Source organism: Mauremys reevesii, linkage group 7 (assembly GCF_016161935.1).
Source record: "Mauremys reevesii isolate NIE-2019 linkage group 7, ASM1616193v1, whole genome shotgun sequence".
Taxonomy (NCBI): Eukaryota; Metazoa; Chordata; order Testudines; family Geoemydidae; genus Mauremys; species Mauremys reevesii.
In genome coordinates, this window is record NC_052629.1 from 96,619,095 (window position 1) to 96,643,601 (window position 24,507).

The 24,507-nt window shown below is 52.6% G+C and overlaps 1 protein-coding gene and 1 pseudogene across 1 annotated transcript; both read right to left on the bottom strand.

Moving 5' to 3' along the window:
• Positions 1 to 1,070: 1,070 nt before the first annotated feature.
• On the bottom strand, positions 1,071 to 7,219 carry LOC120369274 (cystatin-like). The gene is made up of 4 exons (XM_039482382.1): positions 7,187 to 7,219; positions 3,482 to 3,687; positions 2,748 to 2,867; positions 1,071 to 1,564 (listed from the first exon to the last, which is right to left on the bottom strand). Exons 1-4 carry the CDS (start codon positions 7,209 to 7,211, stop codon positions 1,478 to 1,480), a joined length of 438 nt encoding a protein of 145 aa, XP_039338316.1. The 5' UTR covers positions 7,212 to 7,219; the 3' UTR covers positions 1,071 to 1,477.
• Positions 7,220 to 14,928: 7,709 nt separating this feature from the next.
• On the bottom strand, positions 14,929 to 20,813 carry LOC120369060 (annotated as a pseudogene).
• Positions 20,814 to 24,507: the final 3,694 nt, after the last annotated feature.

Here is a 24,507-nt window from a genome sequence, read left to right on the forward strand (position 1 = left end):
TGAAGTGGACTTTCTATGAGTGAGGAGGAAGTGAAGTGAAATTGAGGGCACTTCCCTCCCTTAGACTCCTCAGCTATGCTCCCCCCGCTGGTTCCAAGATCTGGTTCTCTGCCTGCTTTGATAGAGTCATAGACTGTGAGGCCAGCAGGGCCCACTGTGATCACCCAGTCTGACCTCCTGCGTCACAGGCCCTAGAGGACTGTCCTGCACGTGACTACAGCACGTATTTCAGACAAAAATCCAAGCAGAGAATCTACCCCCACCCCCCTGGGAAGTTGTTCCTCTAGTTAATTCCCTCCACTACTAAAAATTATTTCCAGTCTGAGTTTTGTCTAGGTTCAGCTTCCAGCCCTTGGAGCTTTTAAAGGTTCAGCAATTTTCACGCCCCCTCCCACCAGTGCAGAGGGATTTGAACCCATCAGTGGTAGTACTGGATGCCACTAGGCTATGCTTAATCTACGGGGCCAGGAGAAATACTTTCCCCACGTGCCGTTATCCTTGGGAACTCATGGCTACAAGATCCCAAGTTCAAGTACTTGGATTCAGAAAGGGAGTGGATGGTTCTGTGGGTAACTAGAACATGCGAGTTCCAGGAGATTTAACACATTTTGAAGTGGGTTGGATCTAAAGCTGACGGCTTTGGGCCACAAACCCCCAACCTCTAAATTATCCCATCACTGCTGCATCTTTTGCAAATGTCTACAAAGCAACTGCTGATGACAGGCTACTGGGCGCAAACCTCCGTGTAAATGCCTTGCCCTAGAGTGACTGACTCCAGTGAGTTACTGGGGACGTTCACACCAGCGCGTGCCCATTGGCGCTGCTGCACCAGGGGCTCACATCAGTCGAGCCCCATCAGTGGGGTAACAGCAGGGCAAATTGACATGAGTTGGGCGCACGGCCTGGGTCTGTTGTGCTTGCAAACGCCGGATCCCAGCGGGGTGGGGGGAAATGTTTGGTGACTGGCTCCTAGCCGTGGCCCCTGTGTGAGTGTGTGAAGTGCCCAGAGCCTCACAGGAGACACTGAGGGACAAGGCCAGTGGCGGGGCGGAGGGGAGAGGACAGGGTTTGGAGCCATGCAGATTGGGAATGTGGACATAAGTGTGTATGGGGAGAGTAAGAGGCAGATGGGGCAATGAAAAATAACCAGCCGTTGAGCTTACCATGGTGAGATGCTGCAGTAAAGTGGTTTATTGCTGCTAGTGAAGCAGGTCCAAGACCCAGTGGTAACAGAAAGAGCCCAGAGGCTCCAGTTTTGTCATTAAATGGATTAGAAATCAGCCCAGAAGCAGAGGAATTGGTTGATTTCCAACCCAAGTTTGGATTCAAGACACTGATCTCCTGCCACGTGCTGGGAATAAGGCTGGGGGAGTAGAGAAAAGAAGTGCAAGATGGAGACGGCCTGTCCCCTGCAAAGCTTTGATGGTGGAGCAGACGTTTTGGCTCATGGTCATCTCAGCGTGAGCCAGAGCAGGGCTCAGTGACCGACCGAGTTGCATTGCTGCTCTATCTGTGTCCTCTTGAGCCAGAGCTGAGACCAGATCTGGAAGTTACAGCGCACTTTCTAGGGGTGGAATGAAGCACATTAGAATGGGGGTGACTCGCAGAGGGGTTCCCAGTAAAACCTAGCTGTCCTCTTCCCCCCAGCGTCACAACATGACCTTGGTTAAGTCACATGTCTCTGTGCCTCAGTTTCCCCACTGGTAAAATGTGGGTGGGGCGTGTGATGGTAAAGTCATTGCTGTGTGTGCAGTGGTGAGATGCTGCGGATTTGTGGGGCATAAAACCACCTGAAGAGCTAACTGAGCTCAGTATCCAGTATGTCCTGTATTTCGTGTGTTTACCCTCACACCCACCCTGGGCGGAAGGGCAGTGCTACTAACCCCATTCTACAGATGGAGAAACCAAGGCACAGAGAGGGGAAGCGACTGGCCCAGGCTTGCACAGGAAGTCTGGCAGAGCAGGAACTAAAACCCAGCTTCCCAGGGCCTCAGGTAAGTGACCTCCCCACTCGCCATCCTTTTGACTCTGCCATGCCCAGCAGTTCCTTGCCCCTGCTCCAGAATCATCTCCCAGCTCAGGCAATGCCAGGTTTTAACCTCCCTCCCATTCTGTGCCCAGCAACTCCTGCTATTTACCCTCCAGTTCGATACACAAAGAGCCGGCTGGTCTTGGAGGTGGATTGGGCTGGGAAAGCAGCAAGGGCAGGAATAGCAAAGGGCTCCAGGCCACCTCCCTCTGCACCACACTAAGCAAATCCCCACCCCGCCTTCTGCACCTTCTCCAAGGCCAGCAGAGGTTGGTTGGTTGCAATCAGGCTCGCAATAGATTCTGGCTGAGCTGCCTCCCGCCCCCAGCGCAGTGTGGAATTGGGGCAGGGCTGGGCCCCGCTAGTTAGGAGCGGATGATGATGATACAGTTATACAGGGTTTAGACCCAATGGAAACGTTTCCCTTTGCTCTCGAAAGCAGCACCCTGCAGAGAGCGGAACCCGGACCCTGCAGCCAGAGCAACAGTGAGTGTGAGCCCCTCCCTCATCTGGGCCCCTCTTCCCCTTCCCACTGCTTGTCCAGTTAGATGGGAAGGGCTTTATCATGGGGAGTGTCCCTCAGCTGGGCTCCACCCAGTGCCCGGCATGAGGGGACTCCCCACCCCAATCTCACTCAGAAAATCAATTATTGGCAAACCAAACTGGTGCCCCAAACCCAGGAGCTGAACCCCGAATAGGCCTAGTCCCGTCCTCTCACCTTCTGCTGGGACGGGGGCGGCAGGAGGCACTTCTCGAGCTCCACAACGCCATCCTGGTTTTTCTTGCACAGTGTCTCGACCAGTTCCATGGTCAGATGTAGCATGAGCCCAGACACAACCTGCCAGGAAATTGGGCAGCCCGGCCTGGGGATGAGTCCCAGCACGAGCCCTGCCCCTGCCCCTGAACACCAGGGAATATGAGGGGCTGAGCTCTGAGCCTCCCCATTGCCACATGCTGCCTCCTAGACCGTGTCCAAGCAAACGCAGTTGTGGGGGGACAAGGGGTCAGTCTGTCCCACTATGGCTATGATCTGGGTTCAAAGCCCTTTGCAGGCTTCAGAGGATTTGCTCCCAGCGCCCTGGGGCATTAGCGCCCATCCCCCGTATCACAGAGCAAGGAGCAGGGAATGAGGGGAAAGGGCAAAGTTAGCCAAAGGGCCTCCCACTGGGGGACTCAGCTGGGGAAGCCTTGGGCTGGGTTTTCAGTGGTGTTGGGGCAGTGGGACACCTAGGTGCCAGCCTCATTGCCCACCCCCACTGCGGGTCCCAGCTATACCTCCCCTCCCCCCAGGTCCAAGCGCCACCAGATACCGTCCACCCGCACCCTGCAGCCTTACTGCAACTCTGCCCCCCTGGATCCCAGCCCCACCAGACCCCTCATTTGGGGCTGCACCCCCAGCACCCACAGACTTACTCCCTTCCCCTGCCCCCTGTGACACCTGCATCCACTCACCTGTCTCTGGGCGCTCAGCACCTGCAGCCCCCGGCAGTAGTAGGGGCTCTTACTGCGCTGGTTGTAGGTCTGTTCGGCTGCGTGCGCCGCCTGCTGGACTTCTGGGTCTGACACTGACACATTGCGCAGCCCCCCAGCAACAGAGTCCCCCAGAGTGAGGGGAACCCCCAGGAGGAGGAGGAAGCACAGCCAGGGGCCTGCCACTGCTGCAGGGAACGCCATGGCTGAGAATGGCCAGAGCTGGGGATGGGGTGCTAAGATATAGGCAGGGAGCCCCACCCTCTGGGATGGCCCCACCCACATGGGGAGGGAGCCCTAATCCTGATGGCCGCACCCAGAGGGGGTAGAAAAATTTCACCCAACATTACATAAGACCCAAGTATAGATGGGAAATAAACCCTCAGGGCTTGATTCAGCCAGGGGAAAAGGGCCTTTGTGGGGCAGGCCATCCCAGAATTCCCCATTAGGTGGGACATTTCTTGCACCTTCCTCTGAAGCACCAGGCAATGGCGACTGTCACAGACGTGATGCCAGGCTAGATGGGCCCACTGGTCTAAATGGGTGTGGCCAGTCCTAGGAGAGCCCCGCCCCCAGTAGAGAGCCCCACGTACAGCAGATGGAGACACATCCCCTAACAGGGAGCCTTGCTAGCTGCCGGGGGGAGCCTTGCCACCTGGAGGGGGGTCCCTGCCTCAGAGAAAGAGGCCTGGCCTCAGCTACATTTAGAGCGACCAAACAGCAAGTGTGAAAAATCAGGACGGGGGTGGGGATTACGAGCCTATATAAGAAAAGACCGAAAAATCAGGACTGTCCCTATAAAACTGGGACATCTGGTCACCCAAGCTACATTCCCCTGTTGGTCAGCTAGTAGTTGGGCAATGGGCAATTTTCCTTTGTCCCAAATCCATAGTATTTATGGACAAGGGAGGGACGGGTACAGAGAGACTGGTCACCAGTGATGCCCATTCAGTGTTGTCTGCCATGGCCTCTGTTATGTTCTCCGCAATCTGCACATGTGGCCATAGGGCCTGGATCCCAATCGGAGTCAGAGAGGTGAGGGTCAGACAGAATCCATCCAGGTTCCCCCAGCATGGTAGTGTCACCACAGAAAGGTTGTGGTATCCCAGAGCACATGCTATGTCCCCAAGCTGTATCCCCTCCTTCACTCTCTCTTTAATGACTCATCAAGCCTAACCTCCCTCACTTGTGGTCAGGTTAATTTGTGCCCAATTTCACCCCGTTCCTCATGCGGATTTGAGGGATCTGTCTGTACAGCTTATGAATTCTGGTTCATATTGTGGAGTTGCTCTTAAGAAAACTGCTGTACCATGAATGCCTGTCCCAATGCGTAACCCTGTGCCCTCCCAGCCGGAGAGAGAGCAGGTCTTACCCACGCTGAGGACAATGGAGAGTTCTTAACTTTGATCCCAGCATAGTTATGCTAATGACTGGGCATCCTAGAGGAAACTGCTTGTACCCATCCTCTCTGAGGGGAGGGGATTTAGGGGCTGTGAGTTGTTACCAAACCACAGAGCAAAGGAAGCCAGGGGTTGGGAGGGGTATGTAGAGAGAGTCACATGGGGAACCTGAGGTGTGACCCACAGGATGCCTGGCAGGAGGAGGGAACGGGTGGGTCAGACTGGCCAAGGGAGGCATGCTGGGGAAGAAGCCTCCATGAGGAGAAGCAGCCCTGAATGTAGGGCTGCATGAGGCGGGGGACTCCAGCTGCCTGCCTGGACACAGATGATCCCCCAAGGCCTCCCCAGGGAAGTGGGGGGCTCACACAAGGCTTTGGGGTTAGGAGGTTTGTTGTGTCCTGTCGGGTCTGGGGTCTTTGTGCTCTGTCTGTTAAGCAGAAGAGAGCCACAGGGTGAGAGGCTGGGCAAAGTGTGCGCCTGTTAAATAGCTGCCATGGGCCTCCTGAGAGAGCTAAGTGGTACCCGGGAGGATCCCACCTTGGGTTGGGTCGTGGGACAGAGCAGACTGAAGGGTTCGTGCTGTACAGGCCATAGTTGAATTGTGGCCTGAGTAACTGTGGTTGGCCAAATGTCCACGTCGGTGTTACTGAGAAATGCTTGAAGCAGCTTTTTGGGATGCAGGGCAAAAGGTTGTTAGGCTGAGGTCACTGTCCCCACCTTTTCACGTACACACCCAGTGTCAGTAACTCACTGTCATGAGGCTGTGCTGAAAGGACCAGTCGTGTAATGCTGATGGGCATTCAGGACATGCAGAGCATTAAGACACTTATGTCCGGCTTAAGCAGAAGTGTGTTACATAGTCCTCCTCATGTGGGCCGCTCACATGTCCCGCTTACAAAGACAGTGTCTCTGTGTGATCACCAAAGGGTTTTGCACAAAAATGTCCCCCTCAGACTGGAATCTTCTATGACCTCAGATTGAAATACCAATTTACTGGTGCAGATGAGCTCGAGTCAACATGCTGGAATCACCAGTATTGCCAACCCTAAAACTCATGAGCCAGGCTCACCCAAAATCATGAGATTGTTTTACATAATCTCATGATTTTAAAGCCAATCAATTTGGGGTTCTTTTTATTTGCCTTCTGTTTTTGGGTGCATGGGGGGCACATTTTGACACTTTTGATACAGCCATGAGAGCTAGAAACTTATTTTTCTTTAAGAATGAAGGTGAAGTCATCACATCACCACTTGACTCCTGGAACTGGGGCTTTAAGGAAAACAATAATTATCATGAGTTAGCAACACTGAATCTCTAATTGGACCAGGGCGGTCCCTAAGGTGGAGCAAGGGGACAGAGATGCCCACAAAAGGTGTTAACCTTGTGGAAGGAAAGGGGGGACTTTCTCACACCAGTTGCCCCTGAAGCCCTTCCCTGGGCCAACCATCCAGAGTAGATGTGAAGAAATCTGACCATCAGCTAAACGCAGCCTGAAGCTACAACTAAGGGCAGGTCTGCACTTAAAATGCTGCATCGGTGCAACTGCGCTGATGCAGCTGCTCCAGTGCAGCATTATAATGAAGATGCTCCTATGCCGAGCGGAGAGAGCTCTCCCGTTGGCATCGTTAATCACCTCCCCGAGAGGCAGTACCTATGTTGATGGGTCTTGCTGACATAGCACTGTCTACACGGGGATTAGGTTGGTGTAACTACGTCGCTCAGGAGTGTGGAGTTTTCAGTAGTTATACCGAGCTAGGTTTGCAGTGTAGACCAGAACTAAGGCTATGTCTATACTTAAAACACAACAGCAGCATAGCTGCGCCACTGCAGCGCTTCAGTGTAGACACTACCTACGCCAACGGGAGGGGTTCTTCCATTGGCATAGGTAATCCAGCTCCCTGAGAGGCAGTAGCTAGGTGGATGGAAGAATTCTCCTGTTGATCTAGGGTGGTCTAAACTGGGGGTGAGGTTGGCTTCACTATGCTGCTCAAGAGTGTGGATTTTTCACACCCCTCAGCGATATAGCTGGGTTGACCTACCATTTTAGGGTAGACCAGGCCTTAGGCGTACAGCGACTTCACTAAAGTGCTTCAGCTGTGCAACTACATCCGTGCATCTGCGCCAATGCTGGGCTTTAACTGTAGCCCTGCCCTTGGAGCTACCCTTCCTTAAAACAAAGGCCAGACGCGGGGCGTCGGTGTTTAGCCCAGTCGAGTAGATTCACAGCAAGACGTTCCTGTTCTCCCTTAGTTTTCCTGGGAAGTGCTGAAGTAATTGTTGTGGTTACCTTCTACACTGATGCCATGACTCATTGTAGTGATTGATGATCTAGAGAAATTGAATCACTGGTTTGCTGACTGAATTACAGTTGTAACCTTGCATCGCCATGTGTTCTATTCGGAGGGATCAGTTTAGGGAAATTAGATGTAAGCAGGATCTAAATGAGCTGAATGAATTCTCCCCTGACAGCTGGCTGGGAGAGGGAGAAAGTTCCGGAGCAAACTGTTTACATGAACACACCCATTCTGCATAGATAGCCAGCAGATAGAGCGGCGTTGCCCAAAATAATCAACTTTGGCTGGTGTTGCCATACAAATCACTTTAGTGCCAAGCGCAGGGGGAGTGAAATGCTGTTACCAATGTTGTTGGCATTATTGTATGAATACAGGGAAACAGGACTGCTTAACCTGTCCCAAATGAAGGGGTCACCCTCAGCTGAAAGGACCTCAGTAAGCCAGGGGCTCAAATGCCAGAGCCTTATGAATGTAAGAGGGATGAGAAGAGCTGTTTTGGCAGAAGGTGTAAACTGGTTCCAGAGGTTCTTCCCCAGACTGGTTTAACCCATTCCTTCCCTTTACTGCTCAAAGAAAGAGCTAAATAGGCTTAATTAGGAGCCTCTTTGTTGTTTTAAATGCTCAATCAGAGCTGAAATCAGTTGTGGTGGGACTGTCCAGCTTGCTAAGAGCTAAATATTACTGAGAGCTGCAATCACTTTGAGATGGGGCAGTGCTTTTTCCCAGCCTGCAAAGATGTGAAAATTACTCAGAGTATGTCTACACTATGAAATTAGGTTGATTTTATAGAAGTTGATTTTTTAGAAATCAATTTTATACAGTCAATTGTCTGTGTCCCCACTAAGCGCATTAAGTCGGCGGAGTGCATCTACAGTACCGAGGCTAGCGTTGACTTTTGGAGCATTGCACTGTGGGTAGCGTTGACTTTTGGAGCATTGCACTGTGGGTAGCTCTCCCACAGTTCCCGCAGTCTCTGCCGCTCATTGGAATTCTGGGTTGAGCTCCCTATGCCTGATGGGGCAAAAACATTGTTGCGGGTGGTTCTGGGTACATGTTGTCAGGCCCACTTCCCTCCCTCCCTCCGTGAAAGCAACGGCAAACAATCATTTCTCATTTTGTTTCCTGGATTACCAGTGCAGACGATATACCACGGCAAGCATGGAGCCCACTCAGCTTGCCGTCACCATACGTCTCCTGGGTGCTGCTGGCAGACGCGGTACTGTATTGATACACAGCAGCATCTCCTTGCCTTGCCTTTGCGGTGGCAGAAGGTGCAGTACGATTGCTAATCATTGTCGTCGTCTCGTGGTGAGGTAGGTCAGGGGCGCCTGGACATAAATGGGAGTGACTCCCGGTCATTCTCTTCTTTAAGTTTCTAATGGAGATTCAGTCCTGCCTGGAATATCATGCGAGCTGGAGGCTTTTGCCTCAGGTTGCTCTCCCAGCCGGTAGCACCACGCAGTCGCACCTACCCCAGCCTACCCCTTGCTCCCATGGCTCATGAAGCCTGGACAGTAGTAAGGAGCAGTTCAACTATAGGCTGAGCAAGTGTAGAATGGTGGTAGAATGTGCCGTTGGACATTTAAAAGCTCTCTGGCGCTGTTTGCTGACTTGGCTGTTTGTGATTAGATTAGGAGAGCACAGCAAGGCGCGCTGCGCATCACAGAGGCTTTGAAAACCAGTTTGATGACTGGCCAGGCTTTGGTGTGACAGTTGTGTGTGTTTCTCCTTGATGCAAACCTGCCCCCTTTCTTGAGTTTAATTCCCTGTAAGCCATGTCGTCAGTCACCCCTCCCTCCATGAGATCAACGGCAGACAATCGTTTCTGGCCTTTTTTCCGCACAGACGCCATACCATGGCAAGCATGGAGCCTGCTCAGATCACCATGGCAGTTATGAGCACCGTAAACACCTCGCACATTATCCTGCAGTATATGCAGCACCAGAAATTTCAAAGGCAGGCGAGGAGGCAATGACAGCGCGGTGATGATAGTGATGAGGACATGGACACAGACTTCTCTCAAAGCACGGGCCCTGGCAATTTGGACATCATAGTGGTAATGGGGCAGGTTCACGCTGTGGAACGCTGATTCTGGCCTGGGAAACAAGCACAGACTGGTGGGATCACATAGTGTTGCAGGTCTAGGGTGATTCCCAGTGGCTGTGAAACTTTCACATGCGTAAGGGCACTTTCATGGAACTTTGTGACTTGCTTTCCCCCAGCCTGAAGCGCAAGAATACCAAGATCAGAGCAGCCCTCACAGTTGAGAAGCGAGTGGCGATAGCCCTGTGGAAGCTTGCAATGCCAGACAGCTACCGGTCAGTTGGGAATCAATTTAGAGTGGGCAAATCTACTGTGGGTTCTGCTCTGATCCAAGTAGCCAATGTGATCACTGAGCTGCTGATATCAAGGGTAGTGACTCTGGGAAATGTGCAGGTCATAGTGGATGGCTTTGCTGCAATGGGATTCCCTAACTGTGGTGGGGCGATAGACGGAACGCATATCCCTATCTTGGGACTGGAGCACCAAGGCACATAAACTGCAAGGGGTACCTTTCAATGGTGCTGCAAGCACTGGTGGATCACAAGGGATGTTTCACCAACATCAATGTGGGATGGCTGGGAAAGGTACATGACGCTTGCATCTTTAGGAATTCTGGTCTGTGTGAACGGCTGCAGCAAGGGACTTACTTTCCAGACCAGAAAATAACCATTGGGGATGTTGAAATGCCTATAGTTATCCTTGGGGACCCAGCCTACCCCTTAATGCCATGGCTTATGAAGCCATACATAGGCAGCCTGGACAGTAGTCAGGAGCTGTTCAACTATAGGCTGAGAAAGTGCAGAATGGTGGTAGAATGTGCTTTTGGACGTTTGAAAGTGCGCTGGCGCAGTTTACTGACTCAGTTAGACCTCAATGAAACCAATATTTCCATCGTTATTACTGCTTGCAGTGTGCTCCACAATATCTGTGAGAGTAAGGGGGAGACGTTTATGGTGGGGTGGGAGGTTGAGGCAAATTACCTGGCCACTGATTACATGCAGCCAGATGCCAGGGTGGTTAGAAGAGCACAGCAGGGTGCTCTGAGCATCAGAGAAGCTTTGAAAACCAGTTTCATGACTGGCCGGGTGTGAAAGTTCTGTTTGTTTCTCCTTGATGAAAACGCGCCCCCTTGGTTCACGCTACTTCCCTGCAAGCCAACTGCCCTCCCCACCATTTGTTGTTTCAAATTCATGCATTCTTTATTCATCACACAAATGGGGGGATAACTGCCAAGGTAGTCTGGGAGGGGTGGGGGAGGGGAAGGACAAGGCCACACTGCACTTCAAAACTTATTGAATGCCAGCTTTCTGTTGCTTGGCAGTCCTCTGGCGTGGAGTGGTTGGGTGGCCGGAGGCCCCCCCACCGCGTTCTTGGGCGTCTGGGTGAGGAAGCTATGGAACTCTGTGAGGAGGGTGGTTGGTTACACAGGGGCTGCAGTGGTGGTCTGTGCTCCTGTTCCTGCTGCCTTTCCTTCACCTCAACAATACGCCGGAGAATATCAGTTTGATCCTCCAATAGCCTGAGCATTGCTTCCTGCCTCCTTTCATCATGCTGATGCCACCTATCATCTTGATCCCGCCGCCTGTCCTCGCGTTCATTTTGTGCTTTCCTGCACTCTGACAGTGTCTGCCTCCATGCATTCTGCTGGGCTCGTTCAGTGTGGGAGGACTGCATGAGCTCAGAGAACATTTCATCGTGAGTGCATTTTTTTCACCTTCTAATCTTCGCTAGCCTCTAGGACAGAGATGATATGGGGCGTGTTGAAACATTTGCAGCTGCGGGAGGGAAAAAAAGGGAGAGCAGTATTTAAAAAGACACATTTTAGAGAACAATGGGTAGACGCTTTCACGGTGAACCAAGCTGTTAACATTACATAGCACGTGTGCTTTCTTTACAAGGTCACATTTTGCCTCTTATATTGAGGGCCTACCAGTTTGGTGTGAGAGATCACACACGCAGGGCCGGCGGGCAACAGAATTCAGCTTGCAGGCGGACATGGTAAGCCACAGTCTTTTGGCTGCTTAACCTTCATAACGTGGGAATGGTTTCAAACAGCAGCCCCCTCATTTCCCATACCAAGTACCCATTGGGTTGGCCATTTAAAAGGAGGGGCTGCAGTTTTTGGGTTAACGTGCAGCACAAACCCAACTAAACCACACCCCCCACACACACCCAATTCTTTGGGATGATCGCTTCACCCCTCCCCCTACCACGTGGCTAACAGCGGGGATGATTTCTGTTCAGCCACAGGCAAACAGCCCGGCAGGAATGGCCACCTCTGAATGACCCCTTAATAAAAGTCCCCTATTTCAACCAGGTGACCATTAATGATATCACTCTCCTGAGGATAACACAGAGAGATAAAGAACGGATGTTGCTTGAATGCCAGCAAACACCGGGACCACACGCTGCCATGCTTTGTTATGCAATGAGTCCAGACTGTGCTACTGGCCTGGTGTGGTAAAGTGTCCTACCATGGAGGACGGAAGAAGGCTGCCCTCCTCAGAAACCTTTTGCAAAGGCTTTGGGAGTACATCCAGGAGAGCTTCATTGAGATGTCCCTGGAGGATTTCCGCTCCATCCCCAGACACGTTAACAGACTTTTCCAGTAGCTGTACTGGCCGCGAATGCATCCCAAGTCTTCAGGGCAAATTCATCATTAAACATGCTTGCTTTTAAACCATGTATTATATTTACAAAGGTACACTCACCAGAGGTCCCTTCTCCGCCTTCAAGATCTAGGAGCCCATCTTGGGTGGGTTGGGAGGGTACTGGCTCCAGGGTGATAAACAGTTCCTGGCTGTCAGGGAAAACGGTTTCTCCGCTTGCTTGCTGTGTACTATCTTCAACCTTCTCCTCATCGTCATCTTCCTCGTCCCAAAAATCCGCATCCCTATTGCATGAGAATCCATTGATGGAGTCCATGCACAGGGGTGGGGTAGTTGTAGGGGCACCCCCTAGAATGGCATGTAGCTCATCATAGAAGTGACATGTCGGGCTCTGACCCAGAGCGGCCATTTGCCTCTCTGGTTCTTTGGTAGGCTTGCCTGAGCTCCTTAAGTTCATGCGGCACTGCTGCGGGTCCCTCTTACAGCCTCTGTCCTTCATGCCCTTAGAGATTTTTTCAAATATTTGAGCATTTCGTCTTTTGGAATGCAGTTCTGATAGCATGGATTCCTCTCCCCATACAGCGATCGGATCCAGTACCACCCGTTCAGCAGGAGCGGCACCAGGGTTTTTGGCGCCCTAGGCGCAGGGCCGGCTCTACCCATTTCGCCGCTGGTCCCGGGGCTCCGGTGGACCTGCCGCAGGCGTTCCTGCGGAGGGTCCGCTGGTCCGGGGGCTCCGGTGGACCTGCCGCAGGCGTGCCTGCGGATGCTCCACCGGAGCCGCGGGACCAGCAGACCCTCCGCAGGCACGCCTGCAGGAGGTCCACCGGAGCCGCCTGCTGCCCTCCCGGCAAAATGCTGCCCCCCCCCACACAAATCCTGGCGCCCTAGGCGACTGCCTAGGTTGCCTAAATGGAAGCGCCGGCCCTGCCATTCGGTCCATGCTGGAGCTCTTTTGCGATTCTGGGACTGCATGGTCACTTGTGCTGATGAGCTCACCACGCTGGCCAAACAGGAAATGACATTCAAAAGTTTGTGGGGCTTTTCATGTCTACCTGGCCAGTGCATCTGAGTTGAGAGTGCTGGCCAGAGTGGTCACAATGGAGCACTCTGGGATAGCTCCCGGAGGCCAATACCATTGAATTGCGTCCACACTACCCCAAATTTGACCCAGCAAGGTCGATTTCAGCGCTAATCCCCTCGTCAAGGAGAAGTACCGAAATCGATTTTAAGAGCCCTTTAAGTCAACAAAAAATGGCTTTGTTGTGTGGATGGGTGCAGGGTTAAATCGATCTAACGCTACTAAATTCAACCTAAACTCGTAGTGTAGACCAGGGCTAAGACACTGATGTGTAGAGGTCACATGAGAGAGGCAGGTGGCAGCAGAAGGTGACTGACAGCTGGTGAATGAGTGGCTGGTAAGCAGACTGAGTGGCTGGTGAGGAACCATGGCCGGCAGGGTGGCCAGGTGGTGAGGAGCAGCGCTTGGCAGGGCAGCGAGAGGGTGCAATGAGGAGCCAGCAGGGCGGCTGGCAGAGAGGGGCAGTGAGCGAGGGCTCGAACAGCGGAGCAAGTAAGGTGCCTCCTTACCCTACCTAGACCCTGGGTGGGAGGTGAACTCTGCAGAGGCACCTCTGAACTCTGGGTCTGCACTGACCAAGGACAGCAACTGTGAGTGGGGTGCAGAGTAGGGACAGGCACGTTAAAGGGACGTTTGAGCTGCTGGACTTAAGAACCTGAGGGAAAAGGACACTGCTCAACCTGCTCGGGGGCGGGTCTTTTACTCATGATTTAGGTTTATGAGCCCTGTTTGCGGTGTTTTCCCAAATTAACACCAAGCAACTTCCCTCCTTTTATTAAAAGTTTCTTTTCTACACTCAGACTCGGTGCTTGCGTGAGGGGAAGTACTGCCTCTCAGAGGTGGCCAGAGGTGGTGTGTAACTATCCCAGGTTCCTGGGTGGGGGCTCGAGCTGGTTCTGTGTTGGATTGATGGAAAGGAACCCCTAGATATTGAACCCCACCGTGGTTCCTGCTGGCTCCACCCGGCAGAAGGGTTACGTAGAAGTGACTTGGGCCTTGTCTACATGGGCACTTTCCTCGTTAAAACTTTTTTCATTCAGGGGTGTGAAAAAAACCACCCCCTGAACAACGAAAGTTGTAGCGACGAAAAGTGCCAGTATCGACAGCGCTTCGTGTGCGGGAGTTGCTCTCCCGGTGATGAAGCTTCTGCCCCTCATTGGGGGTGGTTTCATTTTGTCACCAGGAGAGGAAGGGCAGGCTGGGCTTGCCACAGAGCAATTGTAGCAGGACTACTACTGTCTAGGTTCAGCTTCCAGCCCTTGGAGCTTTTAAAGGTTCAGCAATTTTCACTCCCCCTCCCACCAGTGCAGAGGGATTTGAACCCATCAGTGGTAGTACTGGACGCCACTAGGCTATGCTTAATCTACGGGGCCAGGAGAAATACTTTCCCCACGTGCCGTTATCCTTGGGAACTCATGGCTACAAGAGCCCAAGGCCAAGTACTTGGCTTCAGAAAGGGAGTGGATGGGTTGGATCTAAAGCTGACGGCTTTCGGCCATGAACCCCCGCCCTCTAAATTATCCCATCGCTGCTGCAGCTCATCTGTTGGATGCCAGGCTACTGGGCATAAGCCTCAGTGTAAAAGCCTTGTCCTAGAGTGACTGACTCCAGTGAGTTACTGGGGACGTTCACACCAGCGTGCGCCCATTGGCGTGGCTGCACCAGGGGCTAACAGCAGTTGAGCCCCATCGGTGGGGTAACAGCAGGACAAATTGACACGAGTGGACGCACGGCCTGGGTCTGTCATGCTTGCAAACGCCGGATCCCAGCGGGGTGGGGGGAAATGTTCGGTGACTGGCTCCTAGCCTTGGCTCCTGTATGAGTGTGTGAAGTGCCCAGAGCCTCACAGGAGACACTGAGGGACAAGGTCAGTGGTGGGGGGGAAGGGAGAAGACAGGGTTTGGAGCCATGCAAATTGGGAATGTGGACATAAGTGTGTGTGGGGGGAGGGTAAGAGGCAGATGGGGCAATGAAAAATAACCAGCCGTTGAGCCGACCATGGTGAGATGCTGCAGTAAAGTGGTTTATTGCTGCTAGTGAAGCAGGTCCAAGACCCAGCAGTAACAGAAAGAGCCCAGAGGCTCCAGTTTTGTCAAACAGGGATTAGAAATCAGCCCGGAAGCAGAGGAATTGGTTGATTTCCAACCCCAGTTTGGATTGAAGACACTGATCTCCTGCCACGTGCTGGGAATAACGCTGGGGGAGTAGAGAAAAGAAGTGCAAGATGGAGCCGGCCTGTCTCTTGTGAAGCTTTTTAGTGGAGCCGATGTTGTGTTCACGGGGCTCAGTGACAGTCAGAATTGCAGTGAAAGTTGATCTCTCTCCTTCTGAGCCAGGGTTGAGACCAGATCTGGAAGTTACAGCGCACTTTCTGGGGGTGGAATGAAGCACATTAGAATGAGGGTGACTCTCAGAGGAGTTCCCAGTAAAACCCAGTTGTCCTTTTCCCCCCAGCCTCACAGCATGACCTTGGTTAAGTCACGTGTCTCTGTGCCTCAGTTTCCCCAGTGGTAAAATGTGGGTGGGGTGTGTGACGGTAAAGTCATTGCTGTGTGTGCAGTGGCGAGATGCTGTGGATGTGTGGGGCATAAAACCACCTGAAGAGCTAACTGAGCTCAGTGTCCGGTATGACTACACCCCTGTATTTCGTGTGTTTATCCTCACACCCACCCTGGGTGGCAGGGCAGTGCTACTAGCCCCATTCTACAGATGGGGAAACCAAGGCACAGAGAGAGGATGCGACGGGCCCAGGCTCGCACAGGGAGTCTGGCAGAGCAGGGAATAAAACCCAGCTTCCCTGGGTCTCAGGTAAGTGACCTCCCCACTCCCCATCCTTGTGACTCTGCCATACCCAGCAGATCCTTGCCCCTGCCCCAGAATCATCTCCCAGCTCAGGGAATGCCAGGTTTTAACCTCCCTCCCATTCTGTGCCCAGCAACTCCTGCTATTTACCCTCCAGTTCGATACACAAAGAGCCGTCTGGTCTTGGAGGTGGATTGGGCTGGGAAAGCAGCAAGGGCAGGAATAGCAAAGGGCTCCAGGCCACCTCCCTCTGCACCACACTAAGCAAATCCCCACCCCGCCTTCTGCACCTTCTCCAAGGCCAGCAGAGGTTGGTTGGTTGCAATCAGGCTCGCAATAGATTCTGGCTGAGCTGCCTCCCGCCCCCATCGCGGTGTTGAATTGGGGCAGAGCTGGGCCCTGCTAGTTAGGAGCAGATGATGATGATACAGATTTACAGAGGTTAGACCCAATGGAAAGGTTTGCAGGCAGGGATAGCTCAGTGGTTTGAGCATTGGCCTGCTAAACCCAGGGTTGTGAGCTCAATCCTTGAGTGAGGCCGCTTAGGGATCTGGGGCAAAAATTGGTCCCGCCTAGTGAAGGCAGGGGGCTGGACTCAATGACCTTTCAAGGTCCCTTCCAGTTCTAGGAGATTGGTATATCTCCAATTATTCTATTCTATTCCCTTTGCTCTTGAAAGCAGCACCCTGCAGAGAGCAGAACCCAGACCCTGCAGCCAGAGCAACAGTGAATGTGAGCCTCTCTCTGGTCTGGACTCCACCCAGTGCCTCGCATGAAGGGACCCCCCACACCTTGATCTCACTGGTGGGGACATGGCTTTAAATAATCATCACAGAAAATCAATTCTTGGCAAACCAAACTGGTGCCCCAAACCCAGGAACTGAACCCCAAATAGGCCCAGTCCCATCCTCTCACCGTCTGCTGGGATGGGGGTGGCAGGAGGCACTTCTTGAGGTCCACAATGCCACCTTGGCTTTTCCTGCACAGCGTCTGCACCAGCTCCATGGTCAGATGTAGCACGACCCCGGACATGACCTGGAGGGAGATTGAGGAGCCCGGCCTGGGGATGAGTCCCAGCATGACCCCCCCCCCGAGCCCCGCCCCCTGCCCCTGAATACCAGGAAATATGAGGGGCTGAGCTCTGAGCCGCCCCATTGTCACACACTGCCTCCTAGGCCGTGTCTAAGCAAAGGCAGTTGTGGGGGTGGGGGAGAGGGTGTCAGTCTGCCCCACTCGGGCTATGATCTGGGTTCAAAGCCCTTTGCAGGTAGGGTGACCAGATGTCCTGATTTTATAGGGACAGTCCTGATTTTTGGGTCTTTTTCTTATATAGGTTCCTATTACCCTCCACCCCTGTCCCGATTTTTCACACTTGCTGTCTGATTACCCTATTTGTAGGCCTCAGGGGATTTGCTCCCAGCACCCTGGGGCATTAGCACCCATCCCCCGTGTCACAGAGCAAGGAGCAGGGAATGAGGGGAAAGGGCAAAGTTAGCCAAAGGGCCTCCCACTGGGGGACTCAGCTGGGGAAGCCTTGGGCTGGGTTTTCAGTGGTGTTGGGGCAGCGGGACACCTCGGTGCCAGCCTCATTGCCCACCCCCACTGCAGGTCCCAGCTATACCTCCCCTCCCCCCAGGTCCAAGCTCCACCAGATCCCGTCCACCCGCACCCTGCAGCCTTACTGCAACTCTGCCCCCCTGGATCCCAGCCCCACCGGACCCCTCATTTGGGGCTGCACCCCCAGCACCCACAGACTTACTCCCCTCCCCTGCCCCCTGTGACACCTGCATCCACTCACCTGTCTCTGGGTGCTCAGCAACTTCTCCCCCTGGCTGTAGTACATGCAATTATTGAGGTCATTGTAGGTCTTTACAGCTACTTGTGCCACCTGCTGGACTTCTGGGTCTGACACTGACACATTGTGCAGCCCCCCAGCAACAGAGTCCCCCAGAGTGAGGGGAACCCCCAGGAGGAGGAGGAAGCACAGCCAGGGACCTGCCACTGCTGCAGGGAACGCCATGGCTGAGGATGGCCAGAGCTGGGGATGGGGTGCTAAGATATAGGCAGGGAGCCCCACCCCCTGGGATGGCCCCACCCACATGGGGAGGGAGCCCTACTCCTGATGGCCGCACCCAGAGGGGGTAGAAAAATGTCACCCTACATTACATAAGACCCAAGTATAGATAGGAAATAAACCCTCAGGGTTTGATTCAGCCAGGGGAAAAGGGCCTTTGTGGGGCAGGCCATCCCAGAATTCCCCATTAGGTGGGACATTTCTTGCACCTTCCTCTGAAGCAACTGGCAATGGCCACTGTCACAGACGTGATGCCAGGCTAGATGGGCCCACTGGTCTAAATGGGTGTGGCCAGTCCTAGGAGAGCCCCGCCCCCAGTAGAGAGCCCCATGTACAGCAGATGGAGAAACATCCCCTAACAGGAGCCCTGTTAGCTGATGGATGGAGCCCTGCCCATTGAGGGGGTTCCCTGCCTCGGAGAAAAAGGCCCTCTTGACAATAGGGAAACCCATCTGTGATAGTTTACAGTATTGTGGTCACCACTTTTACGAAATGATGACAAATCTTAATGAGATGATCTGATACAAAGTGTGCCTGGGGAGGTAGCATTAGAAAAGTGCTGGTCTGCTGAATATTGTCCTGTTAAAATGTGAGTGTCCACATTGTATGTGGAGTTCTACAATTTGGCTCTATATTTGTTACTGAAACACATAGGTCTGGGAAACACCACACTGGCAACAAAGGGATGACCAACACCCAGCCAGGTGTTAGATGACCATCACCAGCTATTCATCGGCTGGGGAGCTGTAAACAAGAGATTTACTATTCACCTGAAAGACACTTGCTCCAGCACATACATCCTGGGGCTGCCTGACCCCAGCACTCAGCAAGGATGGTCAGGATATAAAAAGGGGTTGGAATGGACCCCTAAGCACCTGTCTTCCCCCATCTTGACTGATGGCAATGAGATACCTGAAAGACTTTGAACTGGGGAAATTGGGCCCAGACTGGGAAGGAAATCCAGCCTGTGTGCTAAGAACTATAAAACTGCTTTCAACATGTGGGACAGTGAGAAAAGCTGTTTGTTGCAAATCTTGCTTGATAAAGTTTAGGATGTAGAATGCGTTTACCTTTCATTTCTTATACAACCAATTCTGATCTTTATACCAACCACTTAAAATCTATCTTTCTCTAATTAATAAACTTCTTTAGTGGTTTATCTAAACCAGTGTGTTTGACTGAAGTGGAATTTCACTAAAAACAACAACGCTGGTGCATAATTATTACCCTTTGATGGCACAATAGATTTATCTGCAATTGTATTGCCCCGTAAGTGGACTGGCCAGTACAAGATGCACATTTCTGGGGTGAAAGGCTGTGGTTGTCCTTTGCGGAGTTCTTGAGCAGCTGAGAGAGCATTCATTCAACTCAGTTGGGTATGTCTTTGCACGGTGGTGGCTGTGTGTGAACAGTGCCTGGCGTGGCGTGCTGTTTACATAGCACAGCAGTGTAAAAGACTCTCTGAGCTGGAGAATTAGGGAGCACAGCGATTCAACAGTCCAGATTGTACTAGGATTATGTCACACCATCCCCCAGAGTTGTACACCTGGAGTTGGCCCCGCCCCTGACGAGAAGCCCCCCAGGTATTGGGATTCCTTTCAAAAATCTTTCTCCACTTGGCTTCTCGAGAACTCAGTTCAGCATCAGCCTTTGTCACTCAGGTATCTTTATTTGGCACTGGGCAATGCTACAGTGAGTTGATCAGCCTGAAACACGGGGAATGGCTGCAGGGTACATCACAGCTCCAAAGGTACACAGAAGCCATCTCCATTCATATACATAACACGTTTCATTGCATTTACTATACATTGCCTCACACATTTTTGGATTGGCTTGGTTACGTTGCAGGAACCAATCCCTGTGCAGCATGTGCTGGCCACAGTTTGACTTCCTCTTTACCTCATCTCTACATTCCTAACTTATTTTGTCCCTGGTTAGCTAGTTCAACTTCATAGCAAATAGTTCCCTGGATATTCTCCCTCTTATCTTAGCTGGCTCAGACATTCTGTCTGTTAGTCTGCTGACCTTATTTAGCACAAATGTTCTGTTTTCAGCCTAATGATTCATTTACCTCCTCAATGGTATCTTCCAAGAAACGAGGCCTCCCTCTGGTGTTAAATACTCACGTCAAGCCAGGCCTCAGCTATATTCCCCTGCTTCTGTCTTTATTTTCCTATTAGCATTTGTTTCATTCGCAACACATGCCTGTCTTTCCATTCTTCCTTTTTGAAGTTTATCACCCAGCAGCAGGTTTCCAAGACCACAGTGGTGGTGATCATTTGAACCACCATTTAAGTTAGGCTCCAAGAACAATCCACGGGGTGGGGTGTAAGCTCACCTCCTCTGGTACATCCCCTCAGGGTGTCTCCACCGCCTGTATAGTATTGTCCCCAGTTTCCTGTTGGTCGTCTATTAGTTGGGCAATGGGCACCAATTGATCTATTTTCCTTTGTCCCAAATCCATAGTATTTATGGACAAGGGAGGGACGAGTACAGAGAGACTGGTCACCAGTGATGCCCATTCAGTGTTGTCTGCCATGGCCTCTGTTATGTTCTCCGCAATCTGCACATGTGGCCATAGGGCCTGGATCCCAATCGGAGTCAGAGAGGTGAGGGTCAGACAGAATCCATCCGGGCTTCCCCGGCATGGTGCTGTCCCCACAGAAAGGTTGTGGTATCCCAGAGCACATGTATGTCCCCAAGCTGTATCCCCTCCTTCACTCTCTCTTTAATGACTCATCAAGCCTAACCTTCCTCACTTGTGGTCAGGTTTATTCGTGCTCAATTTTGCCCTGTTCCCCGTGTGGATTTGAGGGATCTGTCTGTACAGCTTATGAATTCTGGTTCATATTGTGGAGTGGCTCTTATGAAAACTGCTGTACCATGAATGCCTGTCCCGATGCGTAACCCTGTGCCCTCCCAGCCGGAGAGAGAGCAGGTCTTACCCACACTGAGGACAATGGAGAGTTCTTAGCTTTGATCCCAGCATAGTTATGCCTATGACTGGGCATCCTAGGGGAAACTGCTTGTACCCATCCTCTCTGAGGGGAAGGGGTTTAGGGGCTGTGAGTTGTTACCAAACCACAGAGCAAAGGAAGCCAGGGGTTGGGAGGGGTATGTAGAGAGAGTCACATGGGGAACCTGAGGTGTGACCCACAGGATGCCTGGCAGGAGGAGGGAACGGGCGGGTCAGACTGGCCAAGGGAGGCATGCTGGGAAAGAAGCCTCCATGAGGAGAAGCAGCCCTGAATGTAGGGCTGCATGAGGTGGGGGACTCCAGCTGCCTGCCTGGACACAGATGATCCCCCCAGGCCTCCCTAGGGAAGTGGGGGGCTCACACAAGGCTTTGGGGTTAGGAGGTTTGTTGTGTCCTGTCGGGTCTGGGGTCTTTGTGCTCTGTCTGTTAAGCAGAAGAGAGCCGCGGGGTGAGAGGCTGGGCAAAGTGTGAGCCTATTAAACAGCTGCCACTGGCCTCCTGAGAGAGCTCTGGGACAGAGCAGACTGAAGGTGTGAGCTCTATTAAACAGCTGCCACTGGCCTCCTGAGAGAGCTAAGCGGTACCCAGGAGGCTCCCACCTTGGGTTGGGTCCTGGGACAGAGCAGACTGAAGGGTCCATGCTGTACAGGCCATGGTTGAATTGTGGTCTGAGTAACTGTGGTTGGCCAAATGTCCACGTTGGTGTTACTGAGAAATGCTTGAAGCAGCTTTTTTGGGACCAGACTTTAGGCGTACAGCGGCTTCATCAACACGCTACAGCGGCCCGTCCGTGCATCTGCGCCAATGCCGGGCTTTAAGTGTAGCAGTGTCCTTGGAGTTACACTTCCTTAAAACAAAGGCCAGAGTCAGCTTCGGTGTCGGTGTTTAGCAGCCTCTTAGCCCAGTCGAGTAGATTCACAGCAAGGCGTTCCTGTTCTCCCTTAGCTTTCCTGGGAAGTGCTGAAGTAATTCTTGCGTTCATCTTCTACACTGATGTAATGACTCATTGTAGTGATTGGTGAATCAGAGAAATTGAACCACTGGTTTACTGACTGAATTTCAATTGTAACCTTGCATTGCCTTGTGTTCTATTTGGATCAGTTTAGGGAAATTAGAAGTGACTTCAGCCTTGTCTACATTGACACTTGCCTTGTTAAAACTTTTCTCATTCAGAGGTGTGAAAAATCACCCCCCTGAACGACAAAAGTTGAAATGACGAAAAGCACCGCGTGTGGACAGCGTGTCGTCAGCAGGAGATACTCTCTTGGCGACAAAGCTACCTCCCCTCGTTGGGTGGTTTTATTTTGTCGTCAGGAGAACTCTCCTGGCAGCAAAGAGCGGCTACACTGCGTACCTACCATGGCACGGCTGTAGCAGCGCAACCGCACCGTTGTAAGGTGCGCAGTGTAGACAAAGCCTTAGGTAGCTCCATTGCTTGGCTCCAGAGCAGTTTGCTTATTCTTTTCATAAATCCATCAAAGCACCCTAGACTGGTTCCCCTTCAGCAGGGGAAAACAACCTATTTCAAGGTCAAGTTCAATAAGCTGAGTCGCTCCTTGACCTGTATTTTAACTATTTGATTAAAACCCTATTACAGCAGGCAGAGGGACTGTGGGCTCCAGCTCCTGGAGGGGATCCCAGGTGGAAGGTCTGTGCTGTGAGAATGTGCCTAGGGACCCCAAGACCGGGCAGTGCCTGGGCTCCACTCAGGATCCAGGAGGCTACAAACACCCAGGGATCCAGAGGCTGGCACGCCCCTCACAGCAGTTTGGTGGCCGGCTGGCAGGCAGGGGGAGCCTGACCAGAGCTGTAACACCCCCTTCCCCTTCCATACGTGGGTCCCCCACCTCCCCATGCCAGGGGCAGTGTGTGTGGCCCAGTTCCCCCTCTCCTCGTACCTGCTCCCCCATGCCAGGGCAGTATGTGTGCCCCCATTCCCTACTTTCTCCTCTTGTCCCCCAGTCCTCCTCCCCCATTCTCCCCCACAAGCCATGGGCTCTATATCCCATCTATTCCCCCACCATTATTCTTCTTTCTCGATGGGAGGTCAGTCTTCCAGGGCGTCACCATGTCACTGTCTGTGGGAGGACAGGCCCAGAGGAAATGGGGGATTGTTACACTGGTGGGTGTTAGTGGGGCCACCAACCACTTGTCTGATGCACAGACAATTGCAGAGGTTCTTGAAGTTGTGGTTGTGCTAAACAGAGGGCAGGGCTGGGTGTGTCTCCCACTTCCAGTTGCCCCCCAAATCCTTAGGGCTCTGGCTAGTGATGCTATCACAGATCCTAGCCAGTGTCTCTTCCTGGCCACCCTCTAGGATGGTTGTGAGGGGAACCTGAGCTTCTGTGCTCTGGATCCCCTGGAGGGGTGTTAAACTTCTGGAGCCTGAATGGAGTCCTGCCACTGCCCCAATCCTGGGGTCCCTGGGCCACTTGCAGGGCACAGACCTTCTGACTGGCACCCCCCACCCCAAGGGCTGGAACCCACTGTCCAGCCTGCTGGCCCTTGTGGGCACAGAACTGACCCTTCAGACTCCCCTGGACTGAAATACACCTGCCAGAGGGGAGCTGGCCCTCTCCAGGGATCAGTGGCTCACGCAAGGGGGAATGAGGCAACTCAGGCTCACCTGGTCCTAATGAACTCACTGAGGAACTGGAAGGCCATTAATTAGGCAGGGAAAAACCTGGGCATGATAAAAGGAAGCTTCTGGGGGCAGGGGGTGGCTGGGCTAAACGGAATGGCAGCTTTTGGGGGAGAGAACCAACCTCAAAGGAGAAAGCGCCCAAGGGAAGGAAGCCAAGGGAGAATGCTCCTAGGTGGGAGGGGCTTGGGAAGGGAGGCGCTAGGAAGGCCAAGTCTTCGCAGAACCTGGGCTGGAGCGAAGGGCTTCAGCAGGTAGCAGCAGAGGAGTTATTGCTGCTCCAAGGAAGTGGTTTGACCTCCGTGAGGCCCTCAATCAGACCATTTCTCCAGTTTGTCCAGATCATTTTGAATTTTAATCCTATCCTCCAAAGCACTTGCAGCCCCTCCCAGCTTGGTATCGTCTGCAGACTTTATAAGTGTACGCTCTATGCCATTATCTAAATCACTGATGAAGATATTGAACAGAACTGGACCCAGAACTGATCCCTGCGGGACCCCACTCGTTATGCCCTTCCAGCATGACTGTGAATCACTGGTAACTACTCTCTGGGAACGGTTTTCCAACCAGTTACGCACCCACCTCATAGTAGCTCCATCTAGGTTGCATTTCCCTGGTTTGTTTATGAGAAGGGTCTTGTGCCAGAGCACCGCATGCACATTACTTAATCCAGGCTCAATCGGACTCAGAGGCTATTCAGCAATTTGTGTATCTAACCGGAGGGTGAAGAACCAGAGTCACTGGGTACTGATGGAGGGTGTTTACAGCCCGTCACCTGGTAGGAGTAGGGAGGAGTGGTCAGTCAATGGAGGGGGTTCTGGGAAGCTATGGCCCCGCAGAAAGCAATAGATCAATCTTTGCATCCCCCTGGGAGAGAGAGGTTGTCACTCCCGTATTGTCAATGTAGAAACTCAGGTCTAGCGAGGGGAAGAGATTTGCCTAAGGTCACTGGGGAGTCTGTGGCAGAGCTGGGAATTGACCCCAAGTCACCAGCATCCATGGCTAGTGCCCAGTCACTGGGCCTTCCTTCCTCCCTCTCCTCTGGGAAGTTGTTTTTCAAAATACTGGACTAGAGCCTAGGTGGCCT

Coding starts and splice junctions, on each gene's coding strand:
- LOC120369274 (XM_039482382.1), bottom strand. CDS start 7,211: ATGAGTCATGGCATCAGTGTAGAAG. Junction 3,688..7,186: donor TCATGGCATCAGTGTAGAAG/GTAACCACAACA, acceptor CGTTCCCTGCAG/CAGTGGCAGGCCCCTGGCTG. Junction 1,565..2,747: donor CGCCCCCGTCCCAGCAGAAG/GTGAGAGGACGG, acceptor TTCCACCCCTAG/AAAGTGCGCTGTAACTTCCA.